Here is a 23,907-nt window from a genome sequence, read left to right as displayed (position 1 = left end):
AAATCCAACATTTACCGTATTTTGAATGTCAGGAAATCATGTATCTCTTGAACATATGCAGAAAAAAAATTGAATTATGCTTCTGAGATCTAAGGTCATAAATGGGGTTAAGCTTTATAACTTTCATTCTTTTCTTAGAAAACAAACATGGCTTGTTTTCTTCTTTAAATAATTACCAAGCTAGCAGATAATCTTACTGTGATAGCAGTGTGTGGTAACAGAGGAAAGGCAACAGAGGAAAGGCTATTTAGTGTCTCATAATCTAGTAAGATTAGAGGAATAAAAAATCAGTTTAGATCTCTATTTTTTCCATTACTAGAATATAAGATTGTTGAAGGTAATGAACCAAGCAACTACTGTAACATGGTAAACATATATTAAAAGCTTTTAACGTATAAATTGCAAGTTCATTTCCAAAAATACAAAGCTGTATTAAAAATATAGGTATCGGTCATGGTCACTGCACTAATTAAAAATACAGGTATCGGTCACTATCACTGCACTAATTAAAAATACAGGTATCGGTCATGATCACTGCACTAATTAAAAATATAGTTATCGGTCATGTTCACTGTACTAAGTTGACAAAAGAGCAAAGGAGAAAAAAACCCCACAAATATTCTAAAGGAAGTGAGGATCTGGAGAGGGATTTGAAATGATCTGTGTATGGTGACTCCTTTTCCTGATTAGTAATTGATGATGCTTTATGGTGTCACTTGGCTCTTGGTGTTGTGACAAAACGCCTGCTTTCATTGCTGTTTCATTGGGACAGCAATAGTTCTGGTTGGGTGCTTTCATACAACCCTGCTGAGAGAACTGCCTTCATCTGTCAAAGAGGCTGTTCCACTCGGTATGAGTTTTCTCACCAGCGGACCCACTCCAAAAGGCAGCTAATGGGAATTCTCCACAAAGGTGGGGCAAGAGTGCGCTGCCTAGTCATGAAGGCGGGCGGGAACGCAGGTGGAGAGGGTGCCACCTGATCCTGCAAGCTGGCTGTAGCCCATCTAAGGATGTTGTAGACCAAAGGTCTTCAAACTCGGCCCTTTTATGACTTATGGACTTGCAACTCCCAGAATTCCTCAGCCAGGCACGCTGGCTGAGGAATTCTGGGAATTGAAGTCCATGAGTCATAAAAGGGCCGAGTTTGAAGACCCCTGCGTGTAGACACACGAGAGAGGGTCGCCATGCTGGGAAGAAGAAGGGATGGTGAAGAGGACAAGAGGATCCAAAGTCTGCAACCTCGGCCTGCTGCTTCTCATAGGGCCACAGCCCAAATGAATGACACAGCAAAGGCCTGGCGTGATCTCAGACTCTTGATTCGTAAATGTAGCCACTGTTTTCCCCCCTCGGGTGGGAGGGAAAAATCAAAGGCACCCTACCTGCCTTCTGCCCCCTTCCTCCCATTCACCCTCTTTTATCGAAAACCGTCCCAGGAAATTGCAGCAGGAGCGCTTTCCTCCTCCCTCCCCGTCCTTCCTGCCTGCGCTGCATCCTTTTGTTGTTTACATTTCGGGCGGTGCGGCTTTTGCTGCCCTGAGAAAAAGCTCTCCAGTCCGCCCGCCGTAAAAGACGCGGTCATAAATCGAGCCGGCGGCGCGGTGTTTACCCCCCCCCCCCGCCGCCCAACCACCTGCCTTTTGTGCTCTTCCCGGCTGCCCGAAAGGCCGCGTTTCCTGCCGGCCTCGGAGCCCGGTGACCTGGGGGTGGGGAGCGTTTTGGGAAGAAGAAGCGAAACCCCTTCCAGGAAGGAAGGGAGGAAGGGAGGGAGGAAGGAAAGGGACTTACCAGGGCGTGGTTTCGGCAACTGCCCTGCCATCGCAAAGGCCCGCATCCTGGATCGGGGGGCTGGGGCTGGCATCCTTCCCTCCCCCGCTACTCATCCAAGAGCGAACGGCTCGTTTTTCCTGTCGCCTGGTGGGGGAGCCAAATGTCGCTTTGTGACCCGGAGCTGCTGCTGCTGCTGCTATTGCTTTTAAAATTTCTCTCTTCCCGGCCCCCTTTCCCCTCTTGGCTTTGATTCTTGGGCAACTCGGGCGGGATCTTCGTGTGCCGGTTGCCAGAGCGCCTGGCCACCCATCTTCCTGAAAGCCTCCCGCCCGCAGATGCGTTTCCTCTCAGCCTGTTCGCCGCGGCGTTGCAGGCTGTGGGATTTTAGCAGCCCGGCAGCGTCTAAGCAACAATGGTGAGCCCCTTGCCCACGGAGCCTTTCAAACGCGGGTAGCTTACCAGTCAAGTAGCGGCGGGTGGGTAGTGTTGATTTTCCTAGAGGGCGATCTAAACAGGGGAAATCGCTTGGATCTGAGGGGAAAAATGTCTACCTCTGTTGTTACAGTCGCCGCTATGCTTACTGTTCTCTTCCCTTCTGTATTTTTCTTTAGAGCTCGGGAAACGCTTCTTACAGATGCTCCATTTCCTCCTCTGCGGATTTTTCCGATGATGATGATGATTTTAGCCAAAAATCTGGATCCCTCTCTCCGGCTCTGGGCGACACCCTACCGTGGAATCTACCTAAACACGAGAGATCCAAGAGGAAGATTCAAGGAGGACCTATCCTAGACCCAGCTGAGAGAGCTGTACTCAGGATAGCCGGTAAGAGACAAATGGGAGAGTAAAGGTATGCCGCCGAGAAGAGGAAACTTCCATCGCCCGGTGGGTTAGTGTATTGGCGTTTGTGTATTACACGGAAGGGGTAAGATCATAAAGTGGTTATTGCTTGCTTAGTGTACTGTGTATTCTATGCCGACTCCGAAATAGGTTTCATTGAGTTCCGAGGGACTTAGCATTGTAACATCGCTGTCTAGCGAGCTCGGCTTTTCGGGATCGGTGACTAAGCTAGTTTATTTAGCCTGCTCTTCTGTCTGGGCGGATAAACGCGTTTGGGGTAGACGCGGAACGGCGACAAGCGTCTGCAAATGCAAGCTTTGAAATTTTCGACTAGTGCATTAGAAGTAAAGATCGTGAAAACCGTCCGGCTGATGTAGCGAGCTCAAGATGGCCAGCATTTTGGACGTGTGTGTGTGTGTGTGTGTACACAAAACATAGTCGCAGCGTCTGACTCCCGCAGAAAGCTGATTAATTTTGGTTGTGGGAATGTTGTGGGTGCGTTTGAATGGAGCTCCTCCTTCGTCCAGTTGGCCTTGTGCTTGAAGGGACTTTGCATGGGTTCCTACCGCCACGTCGGACCATGGACCGCCCCCACCAACAATAAAGGGGAGAGGATCTGTTCGGGCGCCCACTACCAAGAGACTTGAGTTCGTTTTATACTTATTAAAGTCCAGAAGCTTGCTAGAGCAACAAGACTGGGAACTCCAGAAAGCAAATTAAGCGTTGAAAAAAAAAATTACATAGCCCGCGGTCGTCAATATTCTTCCCAGGGAAGCCTTGGAAACGAGAGCCCGTAGTAGTTCCATCTCCTTGTCTTCCTGAAAGGCGAGCCTGCTTTGCAGCGTTTGCAAAAAACACAGTGGGAAAAGCGTGGAGTCTTTCCACCCGCTTTTCTTTCCTTGCAAATAAGGACCCCGAAGCGGCGGTTTTCCGAGTCTTCGTGGAAGCTTAGGAAAAGGAAACGCGTGAGAAAGGGATTTTGCTCGTGGTCCCTCGCCCCACTTCTCCCTCCGTCGGCTCCAGGATTGCGGTTTGCAAATCACTTCCGGGACTTGCCCTGGCGGAGATGAAACCGAGGAGGAGGAGGAGAGGAGGAGGAGGGAGGGGAACAATCTCCCAAGCCTGCTGTTCCGGTGACCGCCAGAACTGGCTTGCGGTGGCCACAGCGGCGCAGGAAGCCCGAAGCGTCCTCTGCCGTTGTTGATGTTTCGGGAAAGCATGAGGCTCTGCAAAGTCACCCTCTTAGGCTCTTGGGAATAACGGGCTAGTAAATAAGAAAGGCGGGCCGGCGGAATAATAGGAGGATTGCTCTCCGGAGTATTCGTGCGCTGGAGAAGAGCTCCGTTATAGGGGTGGTGAAACTGGGAACCGGATCGAGTACGGCTGGGGCGAAACAGATTATCGCAGGGGTCTTCAAACTTGGCCCTTTTATGACTTGTGGACTTCAACTCCCAGAATTCCTCAGCCAGCATAGCTGGCTGAGGAATTCTGGGAGTTGAAGTCCACAAGTCATAAAAGGGCCAAGTTTGAAGACCCCTGGATTATCGGATGCAGCGGGGCAGGGAAAGGCGGCGGCGGCGGCGGCGGCGATGCTCAGTCTAGCGGCGTACGAGAGCAGAAGGAGGGGAGGGTGCTGCAAAATGAGCGCATGCGCGGTTCTTACTGAGCCAGGCGCGTTGCTTCGGAAGGGTGACCGGCGGTGACACCTGCAGGACTTTGGCTCCGCCTTTTGGCCTGACGCCACTCCCGGCTCTAGCGCGGAGGTGGTTGTTGTTGTTGACATGGCCAGCCGAAGCGGTGTGGGGCGCCTGGGTCCGCAAAACCGACTCTCCTCCTCTCCAGACGGGTCAGAGGGGGAGGAGGGGGGGCGCCGAGTTATTCCTGGCATTGCCACGACGTGTCAGGAGCGTCCGAGAAGGGGCCGGGCGGAGGCTGTGCCTGGGAAACGAAAACAACCGCTCGCAAAAAAAAAACACCCGAGAAGAGAGTAAGAGCGGAGGCAGGGAGGGCTGGTTAATAACGCCAGCTCGGCAGAAGAGACCTCCCCTTCCACAAAGAAGAGAGAAGCGTCGGGGGAAGTGCAATTTAGGTCCTACGGGAATAGGGCGATGTATACGTATACGTATATGTATATGTATATATACGTATATATATGTATACGTATACGTATATATATATACGTATATATATATATATATATGTATATATATATATATATATATATATATATATATATATATATATATATATATATATATATATGTATATATATATATGTATATGTATATATATGTATATGTATATATACGTGTATATACACACATATACACACACACACACACACATATATTAAATGCATACATACATACATACATACATACTTCGCTCGGCCATCTACAGGGAGGCAGGTTTCTCTTCCGAGAACGGTAGTTTTTGGAAACTGCGGAGGTGGGGGCGAGGGAGGGAGGTTTGGAAAGAAGGAGCGCTTGGCCGAGAGTCTGGCATGTGAGTGACAGCTGTTTCAAAAGGCAGACAGCAATAAATAAATAAATAAATAAATCTGGGATCTGATTGTGCTTTGAGCACAGAGTAGCCTAACTCAAGATCGACTGTGCGCTCGTCGTAATTGGTGTATTCCTAGGTTCCAGCCGCTGAGTACGTACATACATACATACATACATACATACATAACGCTGGGCACAGATCCAGCTTTCTATAATGTGTATCAGCGAGGATAATAAACCTTAATGCATCCCCAGAGTTTCACCAGCACGCCTCCCTCCCCCCCCTCCCAAACCCCGTTATATTTTACCACCTTCAAGCCCCGATTCCGGCAGTCGGGTTAAGAAGAGGCGAGGGCGCTCCTTAACGCCACAGCCTCGTAAAAAGCCCCTTTCCTATCGGGACGGCAGCCCCCCCGCCTTCCGCCAAAATTACAAAGCCCGCCTTTTGTTTGCCTCGGATGGTCCCTCCCGAGCAGAAAGCTAGGCGGGATGGCTCGGGCGTGAAAAGCGCCCGGCGATTCGCGCTGGGCTGCCCGTGGCGCGGCTTTGGGGGGAACGAATGCGGCAGAGCCTCCGTGCGGACTGCGGGAGACGGTCGGGGGGGGCAAAGCCAGAGCCGGAGGTCACCTCCGAAGCCGGCCGGTGGCATCCGTGAACGCTTCACCCTCCCCTCGAACACCCCCCCCCCACACACACACGACGACTGGGGGGGGCGCGCTCCCAAAACCCCGGAGCCGAAAGCTCGTGAAATCCGAGAGGGAGGCGGCCGCCCGTTCCCGATTGGCGGCACACACGTGCTCCCACGCCGCCGGGGGGGGGGGAGGAGGCCTGGGCGTTTCCTCGGTCCGCTTGCTCCGCGATAGCCCCCTCCCTCCCCTCCCCTCCCCTCCCCTCCCGCCTTCTGGTGCCGCTCTCTCTCTCTCTCCAAGGCTTCCAGGCGGCCGGGAGCCTCGGCGCCACCTGATCCGAGACAGGGTCAAAAACTTCAACCATGGCGGGTTCTGTTTCTCCTGGTGGTCGTGCCTATACCGAGGAACAGGAGTACTTGCAGGCTTACGAAGATGTGCTGGAGAAATACAAAGGTAGAGTAAAGCGTTGTGGCCAAGCTCATCTCGAGGAGAAGGGAGTCCTGGGCTGCAGCGCTTGGTAGTCTGGAGCTGGGGTAGCTGCTGGGGGGGCTGCAGAGGAACAGGAGGCGGAATCGGGTCCCTGGGATTTGCAGCCTCTTCCGCGGGGCTGCTAAGGGAAAGAGGGCAGATCTCTTGTCTTAACAGAAGTGGAGGGATCGTTAAGTGGTAGAAGGTGGCTCTTCTGCTTGCTTAAAGCGTTTAGAAGTTCCCATGTTTTTCATCCCTTTCTGGGATGGCAGAAAAAAACAATCACTGCTGAGATGATTCTGGGCTGCATTATACCAAAGGCCAGTTTTCATTTTTGCATCAGTGAGTTGCTGTCTGAATAACTTAACAATTTCTGGCAAAGTAGGTCTCTCTCTCTCTCTCTCTCTCTCTCTCTCTCTCTCTCTCTCTCTCTCTCTCTCACACACACACACACACACACACACACACAAAGCCTTTATTGTGGGCGTGATAAAGCCAATTTAAAAATAAAAATGCATGTTAATACTTTCCATTGCCATGCGTATCTGTGCTTAAAACTCCATCCTGTTGAAGCTCATAGACAACTAATGTCACCAGAATGACTTAGCATCTTGCATTAGGCAAGGGCAACAGCGGAAGGCCTTTAAGGAAAAACTCCCTGGAATTTTTAATCTCCATAGTGAAATTCATTTTCTTCTATTTATTAAAAGAACTGGCTTTATTGTTATCTTATGAGATATGAATAAAATTATACATTATGCTAGATATTGATTTGAAGTCAGTAGATTTCTTTGTAGTAATATTTAAAGCACGGTGACTGAGGTAATGCGATAGCTATAACCAATATTTATTGCAAAACCCAAACATTTCGTTGCCTCTCTGCTCTTCTATAAATTGCACCTGTAGCACTTAACACCTCTTTGTGCCATCAAGTAGTAAGAGAAAGTCTTGAAGATTGTATTCACATTAAGCAGGCTTTTAAATGATCTCTCAACAGTTTTAATGACAGTTACCCTTTTTAGTTTTTGTTATTGAAAGAGAAAAAAATCTTCATATTCAACCTTTAATTGACTTTACTAGTTATAGTTAATCTATAGTGGGTCACCCTCACTTACAGAGCATTAAAAGATATTTGATTATTCTTTTGTGTCTATAACCAATTGTGTCTGCACAATGATGGAGCATGTGCTATATCTAACAATTAAAAAGCATTAGGCTTCAGTTAGCCCAGTTTTTGCTGGACTGGTTATAAAGGAGGAATACTGTGGCTCTCTGCTTTAGTGACAAACATTGAGCTATTCAGTGTAACAGTTCTAAACCTGTATAATTGTAATTTTCTTTCCAGTTTCTTAGTTATCAAATTACAATAGTATAATTCAGTGTATAATGAAAATATTTAAACTTTATAAATTGCAAAAGGTATGGAAATAAAAACCTGCAATCCTTTGTATGTTTACTTGGAATTAAAGTATCTTCTGTTTACTTATTTGTATTGTCTCATTTAATTTACCTTTTTATTACTATGTAGGAATTTGAACCTAGTTTTCTGCATTCCTAGTTAAAAATTCTGAAGCCTCTGTACTACCCTGATTTTTATGCATATTGCATATATATTCTCATTGATCAGTTATTTTTCTTGATTTATGTTGAAACCTTAGGAAAACCTTACAGTTGTGAATCACATGGACACAATTATGAAGTCATTACAGTAGGCCTTAGAACTGGGTACATATTCACTGTCCAGGGTTTTAGTTTCCTATTCGATGTGACTAACCATTGCTGGAATAGTTTTTGCTTCTAACCTAGTGATAGATCAAAAAGAAATTTGTAATTCCAAATTAAAAGTTGTAGCCGTGCCATTCCGTAGACTTGGAATAGATAGCACTGTGGTGTGGCTGGAGTTAAAGTAAACAGAAAACATATCTACATTGGCAGAACACCAAAGAACCGGGGAGATCGCTTGCTGAATTGTGGGATGTGAAGTCAATTATGTATCCAAATTATAGCATGAAGTTGTTTCTAGAATTGTGAGATGATCTGTTACTTTTTCCTAGATAGGATATGAAAGTGCACCATTCTCCCAAGAGCTGTATGAGGCAGGCACATTATGTCTGACATTTGAAAGATAGAAGAAGCTTTACAATGATAAAAAAAGAACAAGGATTATCTAGCCTAAACCTCAACAAATCCTATTCTCTTTCTTCTTTGATTTTATTTTAAATGATTGACCAGTGTGGTCATTGATGACTTTATTTGAAACTTTGGGAAATATTGTATGTCACCTGGAAAACACTCATAGGCTTTTGGACTCGCAAAGATGGAAAGAAATGGAAAAGTCATTGTAAAATAATGTAGTCTCAATCCATCAGTATAGCATTGATGACTTCACTGGAGTAACTGTTACCCTGATTTGGAATGGTTACTAACCTAATCTACAAAGAATAGCTATAATGCATACTGTCAATAGGGAATGACATTTCATATAATGTTGAATATACTACACCTTGTACATTATCGTACTGTCTTTTATCAAATAAATTCTGGTTATGCATTCTAAGATAATCACATGCTTGATTTTTAAAGTACTCTTGGACATTATCAGAGTACTAAATTATGTGCAGCACAGCTGTTAAATACTATAACTAGCAGTGTCAGCTGTAGAAACCTGACTGTTGATTTTGTTGGTGGGAATTACATGACACAGTATGATTATCAGATCATTAATGTATGATTTCAAAATCATATTCAGTGAGTATGGATTGGTTTGATAGCTTACTGAGTTTTAAGATTGATACCACATACATACAAAAATACTTCCATGATTGCTGTAAATGTAAAACTTAATGTCTGTCTTCAAACATTGCTAAGTAAGATCTAGTTGTGATAATAAATAACTCAATGCCATAATAAATACCACCAGCATATGACATTAAAGAACAATGAAAGATGTATTGGGATTCGTAATGAAGCCACCAATTGGTTGTATCTGATACATTAACTTTTTTGCTATTTTTACACATAGAATCTCTACAGCTTTCTAATGAAGAAAAATTGACCATCTTGCTTGATACAGAATTAAGTACGAATACAACCATTTATTCATGAACAGAAAATAGCTTCTTTGCTGTTTCTCTGAAAATGATCAAAAGTGATATACCTTTGCTTTTTTATGCTACAGCCTACTTATTTTTTTAAAAAAAGGTAACATTAATTTTATCAGTGATTCAAAATCAAAATGACAGAACAAGACGCCGTGTTTAAATTATGAGGTAACAAAACCCAATAATCTCAGTGTGTATTCTTAACAGTTTTGGTAGGGAAGTAGAGTCATGTGAAAATATGTGGGCATAGATTTTTATTTGCAACATATTTGCTTGCATCTACTTTTCATTCATTTACTATGTATTTATTAGTCATACATGCCCTTGAGCTGAAATAACCGTTTTCTCATGAGACTTGGACCAGTTATACTGAAATGACAGAAGCTTGTTAATTAAATCTGCTCTCCCCTTTCATAGTTGGAGATGAGAACCAATCCAATATTGTTCAAGATACGCACCAATTAAAAAGAGCTTATCTTTCCATTGAGTTCACATTTAGAAAATGTCTTCTTTTATGAATCAGTTTCTTTGGAATAAAACATTTCATCAAGTCTCAGTTTAATTGGGGCCAATGGTTTTGGTAATCCATGATCTCTCAGCCTCAATCCCCATCATTCATTCTGTAATATGAACGTAGTCATAATGATCTATCTGATAAAGACATTTTAAAGAATTAGTGAGATAAGGATCCGACTATCCAAAGCAAGAAACCAGCAAACATGGGATCTGTCAAAGGTTCAAATGAAGGTTTATAGCTTTATTTGATTATAGGACCTTCCGATAGCTAGTTGTTTCATACGTTAATGCTGATATTTTTCCAAATCTTTTTAGCCTTTATTTGGAATAGCAGGGTGCAAAGGAATGAATTAGGGATAATGATAAATGATTGGAAGGATTATCAGGAGGTTCCAGTGAGGGATACCTAATATGAACCTGAATTACAATGGGTTCCTGTGCACTTTCTATTTATTTTAGAATCTCGGAGGTCCTTTTAATAGCATTTAAACTTATATACTGCCCCATAGTGCTTTACAGCCCTCTGGGTGGTTTACAATGTAAACATTATTTGCATATTGCCCCCAACAATCTGGGTCCTCATTTTATTGACCTCAGAAGGATGGAAAGTTGAGTCAACCTTGAGCTAACCTTGAATCAAAATCCAGGATCAAACTCCAGGATATGGGCAGGGTTTGCCTGCAATACTGCACATTAACCACTGCACTACCAGGGCTCAAAAGACATTAATTCTCTCTCTTGATTCAGATGACAGAGAGCTGAAACAGGCTTGGCAACTTACAGGAAGAGAGGAGCTTGGACAATTATTAGGCAAACTAGACATTATGACTTAGCACTCTTTATGGATCTAGCTGGCCTTACTCATCCAATATTCCAAGCTAGATTTCCCCAAAAAACTGACGTAGAATGTTAGATGAATAAGGCCAACTGGGTTAATTGGGAATGCTAAATCATAATGTCTGAGTTTGCCTAATATGCTTGATTAAGAAAACACAAAATTTCATCCAATACCAAAATAAGCTACATTATATACTCATGTGTTTTGTGAATCAATGTTTGCATTTTGGGCAATTCCAGCCACTGTGGTTCATGTATTAAGATTTATGACAATATTTTAATGCACTTTTAGTTGTAATTTATGCAATACAGCATGATTAAAGTATAGTTTAGGATGATACATAAGTTCAATCGCAGAATTAGGCAATTTAAGTGGTGAAGTCCTACTAATACAAGTCAGAGTGCTGAACTTTCTCTCCTCATTGTCTGAAGCAACAAGGTCAAAAATACTTTACTGACAGTTACTAGCTTAAAAGTATGTTTTTCCTATTACGTATACCTGTAATATGTTTAAAGTTAAGTGCACTTAATATGAACTCTTACCATAGTTAAAAGAGTAATATCTATGAATGTCATACTGTTGCATGCCTGGAATATTTTTTAAAAGACAACGCCTTGGTTTTTTCCCTTTGGGAGAAAATATTCCATGCAATAGATTTTATATTAAGTTTTGAAAAGGAGAAAAGGATACTCTTTAAATCATAAACCAAACTGTAAAATATAGTATTAAAATATTTGGACTTCGCAGGATTAATATTGTTCAGTATGATACAATGAATTTCTTAAGTTTTGCTTTTCATTTATTTTGAATACATCTTGCCTAAAGAAATAGTAAGATATAAGGTATGTTATGACAAAACCAGAGGATCTCTTTGGAAAAAACTCTTCAGACTTGTATCAGTATGTTGATGCACAACAAATCAGCTTGTAGAATCAAAGCTCACTGGACAGAATTCTTCCACAAGAGAATTACTGCTATATTTCTAGAAGGTTTAAAAATAAGTTTCTAAAATAAAAATGAGAGCCCTTTTTTCTGTAGTTTATATTGATGGCTTAATACTTTGGAAGTCAAAGGTGAATGCAGAGCTCTCTTGCTTTCATAAGATTTATCTTAGTGTTGGGTAATAATTCTACAGTTTTGCATATGCAAAGAGATCTACTGACATTGATTATTTTCATAGATAACTGGATCAGTTTGCCATCAGAAATAATAGGTTCAGGTATCTTTTGGAAAATGAATTTACCACTAAGGACTCCAGCCATTGATTTATAATAGCATATTTTACATTGGAGTGGTATTCTTTGCCTACAACCATTTTTTTTTAAAAAAATCTCTTGATAGTCTTGGCAACGTGAGATGCCATAGTACAGAATGTTAAAGTGGTATTTAAATCACTTGGGCTGGGAATGAAACTGCAGAATATGACTGTAGAACATGATCTGTAGAAATGTGCTGATTCAGTTAATCAAAGGATTAGAGTAAGCAAGCCTTTTACTACATTTAATATCTGGTCATTTTGCTTCTGTTGTATTTCTAAATAAACAGTCACTTAAAAAATAATAGTAGCAAAAATACATGATCTGCCTGATTATTTCTTTAAAAGATTACTGTAATGGGGCAGGAACCTCGTTACTCTAAGATGAACCTACAGTACCCAGTTATGCTAGTTGTGACATTTTATACCAGTTGGAGCTAAAATTAGCTCTGTTGTACATCTGCAAGGAGCAGGCAACAGACCTCTGTGTGCATGGCTGAATTAGGAGAGCCTTACCAAGCTTTGGCCCTTGGTCATACAGACTGAGAATCTGTGCATAGGGCTTTCCATACATGCAAGTTGGAATGATGCTTTATAGAGCACACACATGCGCAACTTAATTTTGACTAAATAAAGCTCACTATTGAATTAGCACAACAAGATACTTAGTGTATAGAACCATTCCTTATGCGATTGACAGATACAGTACTATTATATCACAATTCTGGTGTGGCAGTAATGAGAATACAGATGGTCTTCCAATTCTTTTGTCATGGTTACCCTCCAATTTAGTCAAAATTAAATTGCACATGTTGCATCCTCCAGGTAACTATGTTTGTAGCTATAGCACCTTAGTACAGCAAAAATAGCTTAATTATGACTAATACCTCAAGCAAGTATAACTCCAAAAATAATAATCTAGCCTGCAAAGTTCATTCGTGACGATTGTAGCAAAACAAATGGTTGATATGCCTATTTTAGGCAGAGCTTTCATTGATTTTCCTGATAACAACCACAAGATTAGTCACTTAAACCACTTCATTTGGGAGATAAGTTACTTATTTTATATTAAGATTCAGAAAACATAAGATGGTGCTCTATTTGGAAGAAGCCTGGTAAGATTAACTATGAGAATATCTAAAAACAGTGTTGGCAGAGAAAAGAGAGCATTTTCCCTGTTTACCTTGTAGCTTGATATAGAGAATCAAATTGTTGGAAAAGGGCCAGTTGAGCATGACATATTTCTTGGTTCACAACTACGTTAGGTTAACCATATTAAAATAAGCTATATTCTGAAGTTTTGCCTATACGTTTTTTCCATTTCAATCATAGCTGTACAGTCTATATTTTACACTATAGCTTATTTTCTGTTATCACATAAATACCATAATTCCCATTGTAATTTTAATAACCATCTTAATCTATAACTGCTGGCAAATCTGTAATTATTTTTAGAATATGTTGTTTAAACAAGGCATTTAGTATCTATGTAAAACAAATAGATCTTAAAATGACAACATAATGCCAGTGGTGTCAGCAGAGGGTTGGGGGGGGATCAAGAGTGTTGAAGTGTCAAATGTAAAATGAGTGGCAGTCAAAATTTCTGCCCCTTTTTAGATGAGTGCAATTTGCATGGCAACATTTAAAAGATACAGAGCTTCACTTGCCTTGTCACACCTACCATTTTGATGCTGTTCACTGCCAAAGCTCACTACTGAATTAGCATATAAGATATTTAGTATATAGAACCATTCCTTATGTGACTGACACATTGTTGTCATATTACAACTCTGTATGGCAGTAATAAGAATACAGATGATCTTCCAGTTCTTTTGCCATGGTTACCCTCCAAGTAACCATGTTGCACATCATGTTGATGTTTATATTTCTACTAGATCTGGGTTCACATAGAACCCTTAAATATTGAACCTTGATTTATTTGCCAGCAAAAAAAAATGGGCTTGCCTCCACACTACCAAGCAATTGAATTCTTAACCACTAAGGGCATTACAGTCCTGATATATTCTCCTAAGACAAAGCATGTTTAGTATCACTAGATTTTTAAAAATAGTAACTTAGGAAGTTACCATTTCACAAATTGCATTCTTTGATTGGATCATAACCTCTCTTATCCTAGAGCAGCCTAATTACATTAGTTTTATTTTGCCAAGATTCGGTGGTTTTATCTTTGCAGTGACTCAGAGAAATTTAAGTGCTAGCAATTGGTTTTATTATGGTTTAAGTGCATCAGGACAGGATAGCAGCCAGTAGCAATGTTCTAATGGGTTAGCTTAGCCTCTCATGCTTGGGAGAAATGTTGCTTTTTTGCTGGTTTTTAATGGACTGTCCTGTGTGCCTTCTGAATCATAACAATTGTGGGTTTGCAACCATATGTTGAATGGATAATTGTTACTTCATGCATCAAGAATTTCTTTATGCATTCTTAGAAACTGCATTGGCATGTTGCAAACAAGAAATATCTTATGTTTTGACATTATGAATCTGAAACATGAACATTTTTTTCAGTGTTGGTAACTATGTAATGCCTAAGAGCATGTAAGGAATGCATTTTAAACAGAAATGGTGTGCGTGTTGGGCTGGTGATGGTTATTCTCTCTCTCTCTCTCTCTCTCTCTTATACCATTTGCTCTCAAAGCCAGCTGTAAGAAACCACCTTTATGTGAACAAAAAGTTCTTCCTCTCCTTTTGCTTTCATTTTTAATTCACTTATTTACTATTATATTTTTTAAATCCTGCCTTTATATTTATAAATAACTGAAAGTGGCAGAGAGATATAATATTCCTTCCTCCTCCTTTCCTCCCCCAACCTTAAGCAAGTATAGTAGCATAGATGGGATGATAAAAAAATCACAGTATGGAAAGGCATAGCAACATTTATTTTTGCTTAGGTTAGGTCTTAATTTCTGTACTTGCATTGTAGTTTATATATCTAGTCAAGAAGTAGTGTATTGTTTAGAATATTTAAATGTACCATTTTGAATTTTGGGATATGTTTATTGGTCAAGAGATGAAATTTAAATGTATGGGACGAAATTTATCTAGTTCAGAACTGGATTTCGTAGACAGGAAGTACAGCTGACTTAGAATATAGTAAGGTTTTTAATTTTCAACGGTTGTGTTTAATGGCATACTGTGATGGTTATCATTTTCTTGGTTTTGGACTTTTATATCAATGTATGAAAAGGCTTTAGCTATGCAGCCCTTAGGCTAATCAACTCATTCTCGCTTGTAGCAGCTTAAGTTCGAGATGCCTATATAGAGAGAATGTGGGAACAAGGGATCTTTCATGGAGAGAGGTATGTGAACAAGAAAGGAATATTGTACATGGTCATTGAAAATAATTTTAAAACGCCCTGTTAGGTTTTATGCTTTTTAAAATATTCTTGATATATTTTATTGTATATTTAGAAACTCCCTTAGAGTTTGCAGCATAGTAATTAAATATTTTTAAATAAAATCAAATCTTTGAAATGCCTGTTGAGGTTAACATTTCTGTGAGAAAAAAGCTCTTGAATATGAACATTTCTATGAGCACCATTGTAGATGTTTGTTACAAGTGAGTAATTCATCCTTTTAAGCGTTTGTGAATTTAATAGCAAATGATGCTAGTCTGGATGAGCATTGATGGGTTTCATATTTGGTACCTGCTTCTTACTCAGTTCATACTCACCATAGTAAAATACAAAGTTAAAGCAGTTTCATAGAGGCCAGCCAAGGAGAAGTATGAGTTCTTCAGCTGCCTGAAAAGTAAGAGCTGTGTTGATAACAAGATGGCAACAAGATTATAAAGAAATTGATGCTGTTGAAGATTAAAATTTTGCCTTATCTGCCTCTGAATGTTCATTTTATATATTTTAATACAAGTTATTATTAGGTACTTTCACTATTTCTTTCCCCACAAAGAAAATAATCCTGCAAGGGTAATTTCCTACATAATAGAAAATCTGGGAAGGATAATAAAATACTGTATTCAAATTTTGGTTATTATGAAATTAAAATGTACAGATGATTTGTACAAATTACTGCAATATAGTGAGAATTTTACAATTTTCAACTATAATTCTGTATCCAGAGGACTTTTGAGCAAATGTATATCCTTGTTCTTGCATGTTTCATAATTCCACATTCATTGTAGAATATACAGTATAGATTCATGCTTGCCAAATATTTAAGATTATTTCTAGTCTGTTAGAATTGAAAATAATTTCTTAACTATATTCTGTATTAGTTACAGAACCATTCCTTAATAGTGAAATGACTGGATTAACTAAGAAAGTAAAGTGAGCACACTTGCTGGAAAAGTTCATCTAACCAAAGTAATTTGCAAGAATATACTCCCCTGAGATTCATTTGGTCTTGATCCTGCTGGCATTTAATAAGTCCTTGAATTTTCCCTTCTGCAGAAGCCTGAAGTTTGAGTGTATCTCTTGGTGTTCTTTTTTTTTCTTGAAATGATCATGCCTGCATGGATTGAGTTAGATTGTACTCAGGTGCAATTATGGTGTCCTTGTGCCATTATTGTTTATTATTACCATTTATTGCTTTTGTTGCCTTTTAATCTTATGTTCACTACCCAGAATCACAGCTGAGAATGGATGATTGTCTAAATCAATTGAACACTGGTAGTCCTTGACTTGTAATCGTAATGGAGCCTGCCATTATGGTTGCATATTGTGACAGTCATTAAATGAAGCATCTTACTTAATGATCTTCCCCCATCACTGCTCTCCCTAATGCAATTCTTAAATGAATATGCGGGTCATTTAATGGAGTTTGGAGTGCCTCAGGATTCGGGGAGGCCATTGGAGGCCTAGTATAGTTCCAGGCCTGCCTGACCCAGGCCTCCTAAGGCTTCACCACCCCCGAGTCCCCTGGTGCTCTTCTCCCTGTCCTTTGGGGTTCCCTAGTCAGCCAGGCAAGGGAGCCTAAAGTTGGTCAGCAGAAGCAACTGGCACACGGAGGGTGTTCATACACTGTAGGCCGAGGGCTACTTCCCATCCAGCCACCTGAGGAACTTGCAGGGCTCAGCCTGCTTCTCAACCTTCTCCAGGGACCAGCAACACCAAACATACCTTTGGTTTTTGCAGAGGAACCCGACTGATGTGATGTGAGGTTCAGCTTTCTTGCAGAGGCTGCCAGCCTCATGGCAATTTTGTGCTATTTTCCTAGGAAGTAGTACTCCCTACCAGACTGTAGGGAGCTCTGTTTTTTTTAAAAGGAGGTTCTGTTTTGTTTGTGGAGGTCTGCAACAGACAGAACTTCACGGACCACTCCCAAGTCACTCTGATAATTTTGAACAACTGTCGAATTAATGGTCATAAGTTGAGAACTACCTCTAATAGAAAAGGCCTTTTGAACTATAGAAGAAAGACTAGACTAAGCAGAGCTGGCTTGAGTATATAGGGGCAGTTTAAAAAGTTTTTTAATGGAAACTGATAGCTGTGGAATATTATAAATATTGTTTAATATGATTTGTTTTTTTATTGTACATGTTGTACATTTTGTAAGATGGGCAGCTACATCAATGTGTTTAATTAATCAACCGATAAGTAAATCCCATAATTTTTGTGTTTCTCCACCTTGGCTTCATTTGGGTTTCCAACCATATACTCTCGGTCAGAAAAAAATATGAGGAAAGTATGAGTAAGTACTAAGAAAGAACCTTTCTCACTGACAAAACACATTGCAGTTTTTCTATTTTATTATTTTTGGAAAAACCTCTTGAGTTTCTGGGCAATGCTAGGAAAATATCTGGGAGACTGACAGGGAGCCCTTTTTTCAGCATAATAGATTTTCCAGGCAAATGGGGAAAAAGAAATCTAGTTTTGAAAAAAATGTAAAATTATAAAAATAAGAGGTAAAAATACTGAGGATAAGAAAAATACCAAACTTCCATATTGGGCTAGTACTTTTATTAGGATTACTAAAGGTTATAAAATTGTATGTTGAACATTTTTTTCATTGTGGCAGAATTCTTTTTAGGAAAAAGAGTGGACAAATTCTTGGGGTAAAATATAACTGCTCTGGTACTGTATCTGATATGGTATCTGGATTTAATGATGAATGGAATATCCGGTTACTTTAAGCCTTGGTATTTTTTTTAACTTTAATTTGTTGAATAAAGTAGAACTAGATAGACTTGCATAAAACCATATTTATATAACTCTACAGAATTTTTTTTAATAATTTCAGTAGCTTGGTTATTAAACCATACTGCTCAAAAGTCAGATAAATCACATTAGGCTTAGCCATGGCATATCAACCACACTAGCCTGTTAAAGGAAGACAACCCAGCCAGACTGTTAGGTCAAATAGTCACCATAGAGCCCAGAGTCTCTTGAAAACTCAGTTTGAGAATTCTGGGAATTCTTGCTGCATGCAAAGAGGATTAGCAAGGATTAGCTTTGCCTTTTCGGGATTGCAGAGCTGTACTTACTTAAAATTATTTCTTCTGCACAAATATTGCAAGAGTTGTGTCTTCATTTATCCCTGGTTCTCCAGGCTTCACAAAGACACTTGAGCTCATCTCACTTTTAGAATCACTATGTCTACTGAGAACACTTCAGTAAGTCTTCTCAGCAGTACAGCCTGAGCTGCACAGGTTGAGTTCTGTAATATGTTGCTGTATGTGGGGCATCCATTTCTCTCTGTTTTTGCATTGGAGGTGAAGAAAGAGCAGAGGTACATGGGACATATAATGCTCCATCATATACTATTTGCACCACTGATCTTAAGAATTGGGTTAAGGAAAAGTAGAAAAGATAGAGACCAGATGTCTGTACATTTCACCACCACAGATTCAGGAATCTAAAGGGTTGGACTCTGTAGACTGGATGATAAATTTAGAGTAGGAGAGGCAGCAGATGTCCGTTAAGTATCTAGTTATTTATTAAAGAAATAGTGTATATAGCCAGAAGCAAATGGTCATCACAAGTACACCTGACCTCTGTTTTTAACTTCTCTGAACAACATCCACCAAGTCTTCGCCCAAAAGAAACACGTTAGTTTCCATTCTCTCTCTTTTTCTTTACATGAACATAGCCTTTTCATCCAGAACAGCTTAATTCTGTCTCTCTTCAGAATTAGGGGAATATGAAAATGATCTTATAAATTGATCAGCCAACAGCCAATGTAAAAGTGTTATTTTTTGTACATTCTTTTGCAGATTGTCAATTGGAAAATGAGAGAGGAGAAAGATATAAATATTTGTCATTACATCAGGTTCTCCTATTTGGAACATAACCCATTAGTGATCTGTTACTTTCTCAAGTTACTATAAATGCTTCTCTATTGCACGTGCCAAACCATTATTATTAATGGTTCACAGGCATTGAAACAGTGCATTATGGTGCTTCTTTTTCCTATTTTCATCCCACCCCATCTTCAAGTTTGAAAGCATCAGTTTATATTGTTATTCTCCACAACACACAAATTAAGACAGTTGCTGATTCATTGGTTTTCTTTGCCTACTTGGACCGTGAGAATGGGGCAGTCAAGAGTTACAATGGTTCATGTATTTTGGATTACAGAAGTTATGGTTTGAGCATAAGAAGAAAATTGTCTTTTTAAAAACCTGCTTTACTCATTTGATTTTGCAGCAAGTATTATTATTATTATTGAGGTGACAGCGTGAAGATGTTCCTGTCTCAGTGTTGCAAGAGATAGGACAGTTATTTTGCATCCATTTCCACAATCTTTCTTGGTTAAGCTGTAGATACTGTCAGCTATATAGAAGAAAACACCTAGAATTTTGTTCACTGCTTTTAGGCCACATTAGTATTTCAGAAATTACTTTATAGTTTTAAGATACGCTAACCTTTTGTTTATTTAATTGTGATTTGCTGATTAAATTGCAATTGGCTGCACTCATATAACATGCTAAGAATAAATTAATACATATGTAGATTTAGCAGTTGAGTGAGACTATCAATCCATTTAAATATACTATGATTTATACCAACTGTAATGCATGATATATTTCTTAGGTTTTATTCTTTTAAATCTAGAGCACTCCAAGCTTTAATTAGCTCCTAGCTACTTCTAATAGATTTTTAAAAATTCTTCCCACACTCTAGTTGAACAAAAATATTTGATGTAGATGGTCAAAAATTATCTCCAGGGTAATAATATTTAAAGTCCATGTTTACCAGCCTACCTCACACAAAAAACATCAAAGAATGGATGAAAAATCTCCTTTGTTGTATCATGTGTGTCAGTTTGGAAGATCAAATAGTGCTATTAACATCAGTGTCTCCTCTGTGTATCCTGCAGGCATGTGGTCTGACAATTCTTAGGAGTTGTCCAGCAAATAGTTCTGTAAAATTTTAAGAAAAACTGTGTTATACTTTGGTCTGAAATGTTCTAAGAACTGTTATTAAAATATTTCATAACTGGTTTCATAGGTTTCAGAAGAAATGAGTAACACACCAGCAATAGGAGTTGGTCTAGAATACAAATTATGTTCATATATTTCTAATAAGAGATAGAGGAAAGAGTTTCTTCCCCATGGACTTAACTGTTGTCATTTTTGTACTTTTGGCATGTATCTGTATAATGTGTGGGTCCTCTTGTTATGGAACCTGTTCATTTTGCACTTCCTGAAACGAACAGAGCAGCATCAGGCTCTTACTGATAAGAGCTCCTCAGGACGGTTTGTCTGTTACAGATCTGGACCCTGTCATCCACATTGCCCAAGTGAAAAGGGGAGTAGGAAATAGGATGTAGAGGTATATTAATTTTTACATTATTTAGCATAATTAGGATTGTATGCACTATTTAGAAATGGTTTATGCACTAATGAAAGCAGGATTGTAGTAGAATCCCACACAGAAACAAAAGGCTAGAGCTGTGACCTTGGAATGGAGACAGACAACGGAAACAAAACTGCTGTCCTTAGAGTATGAACAGGATGGTGTGAGAGGAGGAAGTGTATGGAACACAATAAACTCTATTGTTTACAGTACTGAATGATAGCATTGGGCAGGATAGAACCCCGATTGTATGGAGGAATGCAGGGGCACCATCCAAGGTCACCCTCAATGTTTAATCAAAGACATTTAATAAAGGTCACACTATAATTTACAGTATTTTCTTTATCTTCCCTATATATTGTAACAAACTAAGCATATATATCTTGTAGCTTTGCTTTGTTCTGGGCTCGTCTGTGGTTCTTTAGCGAGGAGCCCAACACTCACTTGCATTCTAGTAAAAGATGCTTTGTTGCATCTACATTATCTCCAGTCACCTTGGTTTTTAATTTCAATGGGATTTTTTTTCCCCTCACAAACCAAACTCAGAAGCATTTGCATGAAAAAGTACAGGTAGGCCTCAACTTACAACCACTTGTTTAGTAAAAGTTTGAAGTTTGGGACTGACAAAAGTGACTTAATGACAGTTTTTGATCAAAATTGGCAATTGGCATGCATTTATGACAGTTATGGTGTTCTGTGGGGCCATGTGATCAACTTTTATGACCTTCTGACGAGCAGAGTCAATGGGGAAGTCAGATTCACTTCACCGTGTTCTATTAACTGTGGCAAGAAATTTTATAAAATGGGGCAAAATTCATTTAACAACTGTCTTGCAAAGCAACAGAAATGTTGGATTTAATTGCAGTCATAAGTCAAAGACTATCTGTAATCCCAGGCATTTCCTCTATTATAATTTACCTCAGGGGTGTCAAACTTGTGGCCTGTGGGCCGGATGCGTCACATGTAGGCCACACCCACCCTGGCTCCACAAAGACAAAAAATATTGCTATATGTCACGTGATGCGATTGAGTTTGACATCCGTGGTCTACCTTATCTACCTGCCTACCTACCAGTAAAAACAAGGCATATGAAATGAAACACAACTCACTTTTGAAATCCAGTCAAGACTTCTTGATGCTTTGCTTCTCCTAATTTTCTAACATTTAGAGCCAACACTAGATTTATTTTATTTAAAAAGAAGTGTGTAGACAGCATTTTTTTTGTGTGTGATCAGGGTTGTATTACAAGGGTAATTCACTAAAGTCTGAAATGAGAGTCAAAACCAAATATATATATTTATTTGATTTTGTTTTTATTATGCACAACTCCACTGGGTGTACATAAGACTCCTGCCTCTACACCACTTTATGAGAGGCCCCAAATTACCGGCTTTCATGGCTAAGGGGGGGCCTACAACTCAGTCTCCCCTTTCTAGTCCAGTACCTTAACCCTAACAGCTTTCAAAGTTGTGTGCAAAATTTTCATTCTGTTGGCCACTGGCTGCAGAGCATAAACAAAAAGCTTCTGTGAGAGGATTTTAAAATTGGGTTGAGAGCTGGAGACAATTAGGCCAAGGGCCTCAGGTGACCGCTGATGAGAGCAAAGCAGCTTGAAATAGCTATACCAGTCTCCCTTTAATTCTTTGTTAGCAATCCAAATTTGGTTGTGTGTGTGTAGATAGATAGATAGATAGATAGATAGATAGATAGATAGATAGATAGATAGATAGATAGAAAGTTTGTTTCCGGACAGACTGGGCTAGTACACCTTGGTTTTTAACTGCTATATTGCAGTTCTATTATTATAATCACTTTTACCTTGCAGCCCCAGCCTAGGAGCGTTAAGCAGGCTCAAGTCGCAACTGCAATCCACTACAAATTCAAATTTATTTTTGCTGACAAAGAGTTGAAGATTTTAAATGGGAGACTAGAATAGCTATTTAAAATCTTTAACTCTTTGTCAGCAAAAATAAATTTGAATATTTATTATCTTATCTTACAAAAATGAAAAAGTGATAGTGTTTTGAAAACAGGTTGCTTCTGTGAACATGGAAAATAACAGTGTGACTTTCTGCTTAATGCCATTACTCTGACATTTGCTCCTGTTTTCAGAATTGATAGACCGACAGAGACCTTTTAGCACTCTGTCCTATGTAATCTAAACTGATGCTCCGTCAGCAAACATAAGGAGACATGTCTTGCATGCTGGCTCAGTTTAATGAAGCTGATATACATTTTTTTTTTGCATTCTAAATATTTAACTATTTCAGCAGCTCAGATTGTTCAGGTATTTGATGTGTATGCTTCAGAACTGGAGAGAAAACCAAACTGATAAAAGTCATGCTAGCATTTTCAATGAGTTTTATGTACAATTTAAGATAGAAATACTTTCCTGAACATTTTTAAAAATATGAAAGGCCCTAGTCCTTAGAGGAATATTAGAGTCTGTTTAGTGTAGGTGTGAAGATGCTGGATTAAAAACCAGGAAAAACCATGTGTTTATATGCACGGAAACCAGCAAGGTCACTTTAATGCCAGTAATTCCCTTGCAGCCCAACCTACCTCACAGGATTGTTGTGGGAAAAATAAGAAATGGGAGCATTGTAGGCTATCCTGAGCTGGAAGAATGGCAGCCTTTATTGGCAGTACTGAAATTGTAACAAGCATTTAGTGCCAACATGCCATCTTCGTAATCCTGTTGTCAATGCAAGTCCAGCAAGCAAGAACAAATCTGTGCTGTAATTGGTTGCTATGGGTGTGAGAGGGAGTTCCTCTCCCCCCCTGCCCCCCCCCCCCGCCACCTTTTTCTTCTGTGTGCCCTGTATGGTCTGTGATTACCTGATGATGCTCCTGTTTGCCCAACTATCTTATTTGCTGTAATGTAGATGTTAAATATATTTATTTATATAGAGTTATTATTTTTTGTCAGCATCTATGACTTCATTTGGACATCTGTTGCACAATTCCCTGACAATCACAAAGTGAGTTTCACTTATCTTAGGTTTCCATCTCATGGTTGTCCAGAGTTTTGCAACATGGACGTGATAAGCCTGCTTTATCCTGCAGAGCTTCCAAATGATTACATGTTCAAGCCAGTTCTATACAATTCAGAAGTGGTTCCTACGGTGCACTATGATCTGTGATGTTTGGATTGCAAATCTGGATATGATTTGCTTCCTTTTAATTATGTTGTAAGTCCTGCTGTAAAGATCTGGTATTGT

The 23,907-nt window shown here is 39.8% G+C and overlaps 1 protein-coding gene across 1 annotated transcript in view; it reads left to right on the top strand.

Moving 5' to 3' along the window:
- Nucleotides 1-6,048: 6,048 nt before the first annotated feature.
- The window catches only part of DST (dystonin), a 315,143-nt gene continuing 297,284 nt past the window's right edge, over nucleotides 6,049-23,907 (top strand). The window contains exon 1 of the mRNA XM_081346025.1: nucleotides 6,049-6,190. Coding sequence (XP_081202151.1) covers nucleotides 6,100-6,190 — 91 coding nt within the window. The 5' untranslated portion in view covers nucleotides 6,049-6,099. The remainder of the gene's footprint in view (nucleotides 6,191-23,907) is intronic.

The sequence above is a fragment of the Vipera berus genome, assembly GCF_964194415.1.
Source record: "Vipera berus genome assembly, chromosome: 1".
Taxonomy (NCBI): Eukaryota; Metazoa; Chordata; class Lepidosauria; order Squamata; family Viperidae; genus Vipera; species Vipera berus.
This window is presented reverse-complemented; position numbering and strand designations above follow the sequence as displayed.